At 45.7% G+C, this 13570-nt stretch overlaps 1 protein-coding gene across 1 annotated transcript; it reads right to left on the minus strand.

The window, feature by feature from the left end:
- Positions 1-8823: 8823 nt before the first annotated feature.
- On the minus strand, positions 8824-10187 carry LOC146675465 (uncharacterized). The gene is made up of 2 exons (XM_085401164.1): positions 8970-10187; positions 8824-8865 (listed from the first exon to the last, which is right to left on the minus strand). The coding sequence occupies exons 1-2, from the start codon at positions 10185-10187 to the stop codon at positions 8824-8826; spliced, it is 1260 nt and encodes a 419-aa protein (XP_085257290.1).
- Between the last annotated feature and the right edge of the window lie 3383 nt (positions 10188-13570).

The following is a 13570-nucleotide window of genomic DNA, read 5'->3' on the forward strand; positions in this document are numbered from 1 at the left end:
GATTGCAAATAAATGCAATATGTTTTCATTTTAAAATGCAGTGCAAAAAACTTCTGCTTTAAATCTTTTTTTTTTTTAGCAAAAAGCTTTTTTTTTTTGCCTGTTGTGGAAGTTTTCCATTTAAATAAAGCCTGCAGACGAGCGGTGAGCGGTAGCTAACATTCTTTAATCAAAACACACAAAGAACAGACAAGCAAGCTTGATGAAGTCCCTGCATGACCGCGGGACAGACGGTCAGCAGAGTCTCCCTGAGCCTAGCATGGCTCTCAGTTAAATACCTTCTCCAGGAACAAAAGGCAGTACACAGCTGTTTCACACCTTAAGGTTCACACTCCCTTGCTTCCTACCAGAATCCTCAAAGACACAAAAGACTCTTCCTGTGGAGTTGTCTGCTTCCCCCAACTTCCTTACTAGACCCCCAGCATTTGTCTTACTGTATGAGTGTGAGACATGTTAAAATCCAGTGGCACCAAGGTATCATACAATAAAATAATGTGATTAATGCATAAGTAAAAGAAATTCCTATACATGCCCCTTCCTGATTTCTTATGTTTTAACATGTTTGTTACACTTACATGTTTCCAATTTCAAATGTTAACACAGATGTTCAGAGTAAATACAGATTGTAGTTTTTCAAATGATGATTTCATTTAGTTTGGGGAAACAGCTCTCCAACTTTACCTCATGTAGAAAAAGTCATTTCCTTCTAAACCTAATAAGTGGTTTTGTCATCTAGCAAGAACTGCAGTCAAGCATTTGCAATAACTAATAAAAAAAAGCACTTGGGACAATTGTGTTGGTGACAGCTTTTGTTATAATATCAATAATATTTCTATGAATATGGGATACTGTTACATGTTTGCATAGACTTTTGTGGAATATGGAGACACTCCTGGCATTATATGAGCAAAGTGAGACTCATTTTTTAGGGTTGGTGGAGATGAGTGTGAAGATCCAAACAATCCCTGTCAGTGATGGAGAAGCTTTGATGAAAATATTTGGTAAAAAGTTCACCAGCATGAAGGAAATGAAGTTTCAAACTTTCCTTAGGAGGAGCCCAGCACGCCTGCTTAAAGAATAGTAAGTGTGGCGATGTGGATGCTTGCAGCGACTGCTGTATAGAGGCCATCCTGCTACACATGAAACACATCAGAGTCATAATTGTTATTTTAGTCACGTGTTTGTTTATTATCCTTATTGTTTTATCTGGGACAGTTTGCAGACATCTCAGAGAGAGGAGACACCAGCATCTGAACAGAGACTCAAACCAGCAACCTGCAGCTCCCTGCTTGGCTGCTCCAGTTTTCTCCTCACTCATGTTGCCCACCAGTGATTTCTAGCTGCCCACCCACACAGCAGGCTAGAATATGCGCTGAGCCTCAGCACCCAATACTTGGACATGTTTTCTTTATTAAACAATGAACCAGACCCCAAAAAGTAAACAGCTGTTATTGCTAGGCAACGGGAGCAGCATTTGGAGATGCAGCACCTGACATTCCTGACCATGTGGGCGGAGCATGCATGAAATGGAATGTTTAGTAGAACTGTGCAACACAAGCACTTAGTTCCAGCATGTTTCATTGTATCCAGACACAGCTAGAGACACATCTACAGCAGCATCTCTGTGCAGGACAAACGACAGTTGACGAAGAAACATCGAAAACTTCACTTCACTCCTCTACAAAACGTTGGTTCCTTTGTTTAAAAGGCCAAAATGAATCAAGGGAGATCGAGAAGAGGATCGGCGAGTGCTTCACCTCACAATACAGTACAGCTGATTCATTTTAAATTTCAAATGATACAGGCTGAAAATGTCAAATTAAAAGAAGAGGCAGAAAAATCAAGAGGAGAAGCTAAAAATTCAAAGTTTGAAACTGAAGTAGTATTGCAGGAATTACAGGATGTGGGTCTCAAACTTAAAGGAGAGAAGATGAGAAAACAACAGGCAGAAAACGAGAATGAAAACATGAAGAAAGAACTGTTGCAAGCTCAAAAAGCATTGGAGGAAGAGAAAAGCACAGCACAAGAAGCCAAAAATAAATATCAAACTGCAAAGAAGGAGGCAGGAAATGTGATGCAGGAATTACAGGAGGTGCAGGAAGCTTTTGAAGAGGAAAAAAGCAAAATGCAGTTGGCAACACAAGACGCTGCAAATGTAATGGCTGAAGCTGAAACACTAAGGAAGGAATTACTGCATGTGAAGCAACAACTTGAAGAGGAGAAAAAATGTAAACACGAGACAGAAAATGAGATTGAAAATATGAAGAAAGAATTGTTGGAAGCTCAAAAAGTGTTGGAGGAAGAGAAAATTAAAATACAGGAAGCAAAGAAAGAAATGGAAGATACAAAGAGTTACACTCAAAACATGAAGGAGGAACTGATGAAAGTGCAAGAGGAACTTGCAGAAGGGAAAATTGAGTTGAAGGTATTCAAGAAAGAAACGACGGTGACCAAGAAAGGCTGCAAAGATGAACTTAAAGAAATACAAAAGCACAAAAAGGAAGCTAAAGAGCTCCTCAAACACAAAGGGAAACTGGCCAAACAGCAGCTGAAAGAAACATTTAAAGATGCCGAGGAGCAGCTCAACAAAACCTTAAAAGAGCTGAAGGCAAAAGAAAAGCAAGCCGAGGACAGGAGGGGATTCTGGAGCAGACTGCTGAGAAAGAACTGACCCAGCAGCATCTTCCTCCTTCCCCCTCTCTCAACCTTTCTTTCACAAAAATCCCCCCAAACTTTACTTGGGACGTTTGTTTGTTTTTTAAAAACTATTCTGAATACATGTACTGACATACAAAAATAAAATTGCCATAACTTGACCTCATGTTGCCTGCTTCTTTTCTTGTGTGTCTGTGGATGTAAAACAGTAACACACTTTCTGCTCTGTGTGTTTTTAATTGCAAATAAATGCAATATGTTTTCATTTTAAAATGCAGTGCAAAAAACTTCTGCTCTAAATCTTTTTTTTTTTTTAGCAAAAAGCTTTTTTTTTTGCCTGTTGTGGAAGTTTTCCATTTAAATAAAGCCTGCAGACGAGCGGTGAGCGGTAGCTAACATTCTTTAATCAAAACACACAAAGAACAGACAAGCAAGCTTGATGAAGTCCCTGCATGACCGCGGGACAGACGGTCAGCAGAGTCTCCCTGAGCCTAGCATGGCTCTCAGTTAAATACCTTCTCCGGGAACAAAAGGCAGTACACAGCTGTTTCACACCTTAAGGTTCACACTCCCTTGCTTCCTACCAGAGTCCTCAAAGACACAAAAGACTCTTCCTGTGGAGTTGTCTGCTTCCCCCAACTTCCTTACTAGACCCCCAGCATTTGTCTTACTGTATGAGTGTGAGACATGTTAAAATCCAGTGGCACCAAGGTATCATACAATAAAATAATGTGATTAATGCATAAGTAAAAGAAATTCCTATACATGCCCCTTCCTGATTTCTTATGTTTTAACATGTTTGTTACACTTACATGTTTCCAATTTCAAATGTTAACACAGATGTTCAGAGTAAATACAGATTGTAGTTTTTCAAATGATGATTTCATTTAGTTTGGGGAAACAGCTCTCCAACTTTACCTCATGTAGAAAAGGTCATTTCCTTCTAAACCTAATAAGTGGTTTTGTCATCTAGCAAGAACTGCAGTCAAGCATTTGCAATAACTAATAAAAAAAAAAGCACTTGGGACAATTGTGTTGGTGACAGCTTTTGTTATAATATCAATAATATTTCTATGAATATGGGATACTGTTACATGTTTGCATAGACTTTTGTGGAATATGGAGACACTCCTGGCATTATATGAGCAAAGTGAGACTCATTTTTTAGGGTTGGTGGAGATGAGTGTGAAGATCCAAACAATCCCTGTCAGTGATGGAGAAGCTTTGATGAAAATATTTGGTAAAAAGTTCACCAGCATGAAGGAAATGAAGTTTCAAACTTTCCTTAGGAGGAGCCCAGCACGCCTGCTTAAAGAATAGTAAGTGTGGCGATGTGGATGCTTGCAGCGACTGCTGTATAGAGGCCATCCTGCTACACATGAAACACATCAGAGTCATAATTGTTATTTTAGTCACGTGTTTGTTTATTATCCTTATTGTTTTATCTGGGACAGTTTGCAGACATCTCAGAGAGAGGAGACACCAGCATCTGAACAGAGACTCAAACCAGCAACCTGCAGCTCCCTGCTTGGCTGCTCCAGTTTTCTCCTCACTCATGTTGCCTACCAGTGATTTCTAGCTGCCCACCCACACAGCAGGCTAGAATATGCGCTGAGCCTCAGCACCCAATACTTGGACATGTTTTCTTTATTAAACAATGAACCAGACCCCAAAAAGTAAACAGCTGTTATTGCTAGGCAACGGGAGCAGCATTTGGAGATGCAGCACCTGACATTCCTGACCATGTGGGCGGAGCATGCATGAAATGGAATGTTTAGTAGAACTGTGCAACACAAGCACTTAGTTCCAGCATGTTTCATTGTATCCAGACACAGCTAGAGACACATCTACAGCAGCATCTCTGTGCAGGACAAACGACAGTTGACGAAGAAACATCGAAAACTTCACTTCACTCCTCTACAAAACGTTGGTTCCTTTGTTTAAAAGGCCAAAATGAATCAAGGGAGATCGAGAAGAGGATCGGCGAGTGCTTCACCTCACAATACAGTACAGCTGATTCATTTTAAATTTCAAATGATACAGGCTGAAAATGTCAAATTAAAAGAAGAGGCAGAAAAATCAAGAGGAGAAGCTAAAAATTCAAAGTTTGAAACTGAAGTAGTATTGCAGGAATTACAGGATGTGGGTCTCAAACTTAAAGGAGAGAAGATGAGAAAACAACAGGCAGAAAACGAGAATGAAAACATGAAGAAAGAACTGTTGCAAGCTCAAAAAGCATTGGAGGAAGAGAAAAGCACAGCACAAGAAGCCAAAAATAAATATCAAACTGCAAAGAAGGAGGCAGGAAATGTGATGCAGGAATTACAGGAGGTGCAGGAAGCTTTTGAAGAGGAAAAAAGCAAAATGCAGTTGGCAACACAAGACGCTGCAAATGTAATGGCTGAAGCTGAAACACTAAGGAAGGAATTACTGCATGTGAAGCAACAACTTGAAGAGGAGAAAAAATGTAAACACGAGACAGAAAATGAGATTGAAAATATGAAGAAAGAATTGTTGGAAGCTCAAAAAGTGTTGGAGGAAGAGAAAATTAAAATACAGGAAGCAAAGAAAGAAATGGAAGATACAAAGAGTTACACTCAAAACATGAAGGAGGAACTGATGAAAGTGCAAGAGGAACTTGCAGAAGGGAAAATTGAGTTGAAGGTATTCAAGAAAGAAACGACGGTGACCAAGAAAGGCTGCAAAGATGAACTTAAAGAAATACAAAAGCACAAAAAGGAAGCTAAAGAGCTCCTCAAACACAAAGGGAAACTGGCCAAACAGCAGCTGAAAGAAACATTTAAAGATGCCGAGGAGCAGCTCAACAAAACCTTAAAAGAGCTGAAGGCAAAAGAAAAGCAAGCCGAGGACAGGAGGGGATTCTGGAGCAGACTGCTGAGAAAGAACTGACCCAGCAGCATCTTCCTCCTTCCCCCTCTCTCAACCTTTCTTTCACAAAAATCCCCCCAAACTTTACTTGGGACGTTTGTTTTTTAAAAACTCTATTCTGAATGCATGTACTGACATACAAAAATAAAATTGCCATAACTTGACCTCATGTTGCCTGCTTCTTTTCTTGTGTGTCTGTGGATGTAAAACAGTAACACACTTTCTGCTCTGTGTGATTTTAATTGCAAATAAATGCAATATGTTTTCATTTTAAAATGCAGTGCAAAAAACTTCTGCTCTAGATCTTTTTTTTTTTAGCAAAAAGCTTTTTTTTTGCCTGTTGTGGAAGTTTTCCATTTAAATAAAGCCTGCAGACGAGCGGTGAGCGGTAGCTAACATTCTTTAATCAAAACACACAAAGAACAGACAAGCAAGCTTGATGAAGTCCCTGCATGACCGCGGGACAGACGGTCAGCAGAGTCTCCCTGAGCCTAGCATGGCTCTCAGTTAAATACCTTCTCCAGGAACAAAAGGCAGTACACAGCTGTTTCACACCTTAAGGTTCACACTCCCTTGCTTCCTACCAGAGTCCTCAAAGACACAAAAGACTCTTCCTGTGGAGTTGTCTGCTTCCCCCAACTTCCTTACTAGACCCCCAGCATTTGTCTTACTGTATGAGTGTGAGACATGTTAAAATCCAGTGGCACCAAGGTATCATACAATAAAATAATGTGATTAATGCATAAGTAAAAGAAATTCCTATACATGCCCCTTCCTGATTTCTTATGTTTTAACATGTTTGTTACACTTACATGTTTCCAATTTCAAATGTTAACACAGATGTTCAGAGTAAATACAGATTGTAGTTTTTCAAATGATGATTTCATTTAGTTTGGGGAAACAGCTCTCCAACTTTACCTCATGTAGAAAAAGTCATTTCCTTCTAAACCTAATAAGTGGTTTTGTCATCTAGCAAGAACTGCAGTCAAGCATTTGCAATAACTAATAAAAAAAGCACTTGGGACAATTGTGTTGGTGACAGCTTTTTGTCACGGTCCGCTGTGACGGACCGAGTGGAGAGTGCGTGGAGGACTCAGGTGCAGACACGAGTGATAAGGAAGTGAACTTAAACAAAAGCGAGCCTTTTATTGTGGCTGATGAATACAAAAGAAGCAAACCAGAATAAGGGCAGCACAAGAGCAATAACTAAACAGAAACCTAAACTGGGAATAAACTAAGGTAAGGCTATGACTTGGAATACAATAGACCGGGCATGGAAACACGGAGGGTGGGAACACAGACGACGCGACACAGACTGTACGAAACACAGAGACTAAATACACATGAGGGATGATCAGGGGAAGTGGATGCACACGGGGAACACAGGTGACACTGATAATCATAACAAGACACGGCAGGAGTGAACGTAACACTGATGGGAGATGGGCAAAGTAAAGCAGGAAGTACACAGAGGTTCAAACAGGAGGAGAGAGAGCACGGGGAGAACGCAGACATAACGGGCTGGGGAAAACATAGAATAAAGCACAAAGAGAGACGAGGGCTCATAAATACACAGAGGGGCACACAGGGGGTAAGAGTCACGAAGGGAAAACACATAAGGAACAACGTAACAGATCAACCCAGGAAGCATGGCCTAAATAAAGAACAAAATACAAAAATACATGAAAACTAAGAATACTGGGCCCACATGGCCCAGGACCATGACACCACCCCCCCCCCTAAAGGGCTGGCTCCCGACAGCCCAAACCCGAGAAACAAAACACAAGCGAAACAGAAAACACCCCACCCAGGGCGGGAGGCGGGGGACCAGGACGGAGGGAACAAAACGAACCAAAAACAAGGAGCACGAGAACAAAACTGAGTCCACAAATACACAAAAGAGTCCAGAACAGGAAGGCGAATGTCCAAAGAGGCCCGAAGGCCAACCCGAGAGGCGACAACACAAAAGTCCAGTCCAACCGTTCCGGAGGCCGGCCACGGGAAAGGTGGCCACGGTGACAGAACAGATCCGGAGGCCGACCGCGCGGAAGGCAGCGGCGGCGGCGAAGGCGGAGCAGTTCAGGGGGCCGGCCGCGCGGAAGGCAGCGGCGGCGGCGAAGCAGTTCGGGGGGCCGGCAGTGCGCAAGGCGGCGGCGAAGCAGTTCAGGGGGCCGGCAGTGCGCAAGGCGGCGGCGAAGCAGTTCAGGGGGCCGGCAGTGCGCAAGGCGGTGGCGAAACAGTTCAGGGGGCCGGCAGTGCGCAAGGCGGCGGCGAAGCAGTTCAGGGGGCCGGCAGTGCGCAAGGCAGCGGCGGCTCTCCAGTGTCAGGCGTACTGGCCGAGGCCCGGTGGGCACGGGACCAGTCGAGGCGGGACCAGACGAAGCACAGGCTGAGGCGGGACCAGACGAAGCACAGGCTGAGGCGGGATCAGACGAAGCACAGGCTGAGGCGAGACCAGACGAAGACTCTGAGGCAGACGAAGACTCTGAGGCAGACGAAGACTCTGAGGCTGCAGCAGACGAAGACTCTGAGGCTGGAGCTGCGGCTGACGAAGACTCTGAGGCTGGAGCTGCGGCTGACGAAGACTCTGAGGCTGGAGCTGCGGCTGACGAAGACTCTGAGGCTGGAGCTGCAGCAGGCGATGACTCTGGGGCTGCAGCAGGCGAAGCACAGGCTGGAGCTGCAGCAGGCGAAGCAGAGGCGGAGGCTGGACCAGGCGTGGCCGAAGCAGGAGCTGGTGCTGAGGCTGGACCAGGCGTAGCAGAAGCAGAAGGTGGCTGGATGGGCGGCTCGGGCCCTCCAGCTGACGTGGCATGGTGCTGGACGGGCTCCTCGGGCCCCCCAGCTGACGTGGCATGGTGCTGGACGGGCCCCTCGGACCCTCCAGCGGAGACAGGCGGCTGAACGGGCCCCTCGGACCCTCCAGCGGAGACAGGCGGCTGAACGGGCCCCTCGGACCCCCCAGCTGACGTGGCGTGGGACTGGACGGGCTCCTCGGGCCCCCCAGCTGACGTGGCATGAGGCTGAACGGGCCCCTCGGACCCTCCAGCGGAGACGGGAGGCTGAACGGGCCCCTCGGACCCTCCAGCGGAGACGGGAGGCTGAACGGGCCCCTCGGACCCTCCAGCGGAGACGGGAGGCTGAACGGGCCCCTCGGACCCTCCAGCTGACATGGCATCTGAGGAGGCCCTGGGGAGAGTCTTAAGCTCAGAAGCGACTGGTGAGGCAGCACATAGAACACTGTTAGCATGACAAGCTTTGAAAACATAATTTCTCAGGTCATGAACACTTTCGGTAACTCGAGTAGTAGATGCCAACTCCCTGTCGGTATTGTCAACACAATAGTTCATGGTAGGATTGCACATAAGTCCGTAGCTGGATTCAGAGTCACATAAAGAGGCAGGCATGCTTATGGCTGGCCTAACAGTCTGCGACTGAGAAGCAGTAGCATCAGAGCTCACGTTCCTGTGCATTTGGTCTTGAGCACTGTCTGCAATCCCACCATCAGGGAATACGGAACTAGACTCCACTACGATCTGCACGCGGGGGTAACACTCCGTCTCGGCTGTACGAGTTTGCTGCAGTAGATAACAGTCTGAGGCGGAGAGAAAGCTCACGCCATTCCTAGCAGGCTCAGAAGCAGACTGTACAGCCGACGTGTGAACCCCTTTCGCTGTCTCATGAACCTGGGCTTCATGTGGTACGACTATGAGAGCAACGCTAGAAAAAGTCCTGGATTCTACAGAGACAAGAACATGGTCTGTGGTTTCGTTGTGTGCTCCTTCAAAACAGTTACACACAGTTCTTTCAGCTCTGGAGCCCAATTCCGTTATAGTCTCCGGTCCCGGCAAATCAACACTCATCTCACTCTGCTTCATAGAAGGGACGTGAGGCGCAAAAACGCAGTCACTCACCGGAGTTAGTGCGGTGCAACGGCGGCGCCGGCGCCGCCCCCTTCTGGTAGCTGGCGCGATGGGCGCTGATGCCACCACTGCAGAGGGTGGCGTAGCGGCAACATCCTCCTCTGCCCATATCCTCGCTAACGGCGAGGCAGGGGAAGCGAAGTCTGAGCGGGTTGGAGACGGCGAGCGGCTGGTAGGCGGTGCAGCAGGTGAGAGTTCCTCCTCTGGGATGAGCCAGGGTTTCCACCGGAGCTCGTCCTCCCGATAAGCCCGTAACACCTGCTGACGCTCATCGTCCCCGAAGTCTATGGCCTCCACCGCCTCCGTGTGCCGGTTAGTGCAGCATGACGGTGGCGGAAACGAGGAAGCCGATCCACGGTGAGGCGATGGCTGAGTGGAAGTGGGCCTCAGCGTTCCCCCTGTCGCAGCCTCTGGCTCATGAGGCAGCGGCGCCGACACCCGTTTACGGGGTGGAGGTGTGGGTGCTGAGGCGGCATCCAGGACCCTCTGGGCCAGCGCACGGGCACGAAGCTCCTCCTTCAGGGGGCCCAGGGAGTCAAATGCCTCGATGAGGCGGGGGAGCTGTCGCAACCGCGGCTCCCGCAACATAATGGCGTCCACGGCCGCCAATCCTGTGGAAACCACTCTCGGATCCGTGCATCCGATGATGCGATCCATAACGCGGCAGAGCCTGTTCAGCTCCTCTCCCACCTCCTCCGAAATGTCCGCTGAGTCCGACATGGTCGCGTCGTACTGTCACGGTCCGCTGTGACGGACCAAGTGGAGTGTGCGTGGAGGACTCAGGTGCAGACACGAGTGATAAGGAAGTGAACTTAAACAAAAGCGAGCCTTTTATTGTGGCTGATGAATACAAAAGAAGCAAACCAGAATAAGGGCAGCACAAGAGCAATAACTAAACAGAAACCTAAACTGGGAATAAACTAAGGTAAGGCTATGACTTGGAATACAATAGACCGGGCATGGAAACACGGAGGGTGGGAACACAGACGACGCGACACAGACTGTACGAAACACAGAGACTAAATACACATGAGGGATGATCAGGGGAAGTGGATGCACACGGGGAACACAGGTGACACTGATAATCATAACAAGACACGGCAGGAGTGAACGTAACACTGATGGGAGATGGGCAAAGTAAAGCAGGAAGTACACAGAGGTTCAAACAGGAGGAGAGAGAGCACGGGGAGAACGCAGACATAACGGGCTGGGGAAAACATAGAATAAAGCACAAAGAGAGACGAGGGCTCATAAATACACAGAGGGGCACACAGGGGGTAAGAGTCACGAAGGGAAAACACATAAGGAACAACGTAACAGATCAACCCAGGAAGCATGGCCTAAATAAAGAACAAAATACAAAAATACATGAAAACTAAGAATACTGGGCCCACATGGCCCAGGACCATGACAGCTTTTGTTATAATATCAATAATATTTCTATGAATATGGGATACTGTTACATGTTTGCATAGACTTTTGTGGAATATGGAGACACTCCTGGCATTATATGAGCAAAGTGAGACTCATTTTTTACTCACTTTTACAGCAGCATCTCTGTGCAGGACAAACGACAGTTGACGAAGAAACATCGAAAACTTCACTTCACTCCTCTACAAAACGTTGGTTCCTTTGTTTAAAAGGCCAAAATGAATCAAGGGAGATCGAGAAGAGGATCGGCGAGTGCTTCACCTCACAATACAGTACAGCTGATTCATTTTAAATTTCAAATGATACAGGCTGAAAATGTCAAATTAAAAGAAGAGGCAGAAAAATCAAGAGGAGAAGCTAAAAATTCAAAGTTTGAAACTGAAGTAGTATTGCAGGAATTACTGGATGTGGGTCTCAAACTTAAAGGAGAGAAGATGAGAAAACAACAGGCAGAAAACGAGAATGAAAACATGAAGAAAGAACTGTTGCAAGCTCAAAAAGCATTGGAGGAAGAGAAAAGCACAGCACAAGAAGCCAAAAATAAATATCAAACTGCAAAGAAGGAGGCAGGAAATGTGATGCAGGAATTACAGGAGGTGCAGGAAGCTTTTGAAGAGGAAAAAAGCAAAATGCAGTTGGCAACACAAGACGCTGCAAATGTAATGGCTGAAGCTGAAACACTAAGGAAGGAATTACTGCATGTGAAGCAACAACTTGAAGAGGAGAAAAAATGTAAACACGAGACAGAAAATGAGATTGAAAATATGAAGAAAGAATTGTTGGAAGCTCAAAAAGTGTTGGAGGAAGAGAAAATTAAAATACAGGAAGCAAAGAAAGAAATGGAAGATACAAAGAGTTACACTCAAAACATGAAGGAGGAACTGATGAAAGTGCAAGAGGAACTTGCAGAAGGGAAAATTGAGTTGAAGGTATTCAAGAAAGAAACGACGGTGACCAAGAAAGGCTGCAAAGATGAACTTAAAGAAATACAAAAGCACAAAAAGGAAGCTAAAGAGCTCCTCAAACACAAAGGGAAACTGGCCAAACAGCAGCTGAAAGAAACATTTAAAGATGCCGAGGAGCAGCTCAACAAAACCTTAAAAGAGCTGAAGGCAAAAGAAAAGCAAGCCGAGGACAGGAGGGGATTCTGGAGCAGACTGCTGAGAAAGAACTGACCCAGCAGCATCTTCCTCCTTCCCCCTCTCTCAACCTTTCTTTCACAAAAATCCCCCCAAACTTTACTTGGGACGTTTGTTTGTTTTTTAAAAACTCTATTCTGAATGCATGTACTGACATACAAAAATAAAATTGCCATAACTTGACCTCATGTTGCCTGCTTCTTTTCTTGTGTGTCTGTGGATGTAAAACAGTAACACACTTTCTGCTCTGTGTGTTTTTAATTGCAAATAAATGCAATATGTTTTCATTTTAAAATGCAGTGCAAAAAACTTCTGCTCTAAATCTTTTTTTTTTTTTAGCAAAAAGCTTTTTTTTTTGCCTGTTGTGGAAGTTTTCCATTTAAATAAAGCCTGCAGACGAGCGGTGAGTGGTAGCTAACATTCTTTAATCAAAACACACAAAGAACAGACAAGCAAGCTTGATGAAGTCCCTGCATGACCGCGGGACAGACGGTCAGCAGAGTCTCCCTGAGCCTAGCATGGCTCTCAGTTAAATACCTTCTCCAGGAACAAAAGGCAGTACACAGCTGTTTCACACCTTAAGGTTCACACTCCCTTGCTTCCTACCAGAGTCCTCAAAGACACAAAAGACTCTTCCTGTGGAGTTGTCTGCTTCCCCCAACTTCCTTACTAGACCCCCAGCATTTGTCTTACTGTATGAGTGTGAGACATGTTAAAATCCAGTGGCACCAAGGTATCATACAATAAAATAATGTGATTAATACATAAGTAAAAGAAATTCCTATACATGCCCCTTCCTGATTTCTTATGTTTTAACATGTTTGTTACACTTACATGTTTCCAATTTCAAATGTTAACACAGATGTTCAGAGTAAATACAGATTGTAGTTTTTCAAATGATGATTTCATTTAGTTTGGGGAAACAGCTCTCCAACTTTACCTCATGTAGAAAAAGTCATTTCCTTCTAAACCTAATAAGTGGTTTTGTCATCTAGCAAGAACTGCAGTCAAGCATTTGCAATAACTAATAAAAAAAAGCACTTGGGACAATTGTGTTGGTGACAGCTTTTGTTATAATATCAATAATATTTCTATGAATATGGGATACTGTTACATGTTTGCCTCAGCTGACGGTGCGGGCTCCTCCGGCTCGCTGAGCTCCTGCTCGGGCATGCTGAGCTCCTGCTGCAGCTGGACGAAGTCTGAGGTCTCCCGAGCTTGCACTACCCCCCGGGCTTTACGCAGGGTGCAAAGGCAGGCGGAAACTCCCTTGAGCTGGCCGAGGTAGGGGTTTCCCTCCAGGATTGCCTCGATGGCGTTTAACCCCACCACTCCTGCCCTTGCGTTGGTGGTGTGAGTTACCCAGTCCATCAGGCGTTGGACGCGGGTGAGGTCGCTCTCTCCGGACAAGGCCGCTGGAGTGGGCAGTGGAATGGAGGCTGCAGCTGGTGGAGAAGATGGCTGAGCGTGTGATGTGGATGGTGAACAGGATGAAACGGTAAGCGGTGAGGTAGATGTCGCGGGGGATGATTC

The sequence above is a fragment of the Rhamphochromis longiceps genome, linkage group LG3 (assembly GCF_057381845.1).
Source record: "Rhamphochromis longiceps isolate RC_006_pf linkage group LG3, R_longiceps_female_GT1.1, whole genome shotgun sequence".
NCBI classification, from domain to species: Eukaryota; Metazoa; Chordata; class Actinopteri; order Cichliformes; family Cichlidae; genus Rhamphochromis; species Rhamphochromis longiceps.

Coding starts and splice junctions, on each gene's coding strand:
- LOC146675465 (XM_085401164.1), bottom strand. CDS start 10,187: ATGTCGGACTCAGCGGACATTTCGGAGGAGGTGGGAGAGGAGCTGAAC. Junction 8,866..8,969: donor CTGCTTCTCAGTCGCAGACT/GTTAGGCCAGCC, acceptor CAATACCGACAG/GGAGTTGGCATCTACTACTC.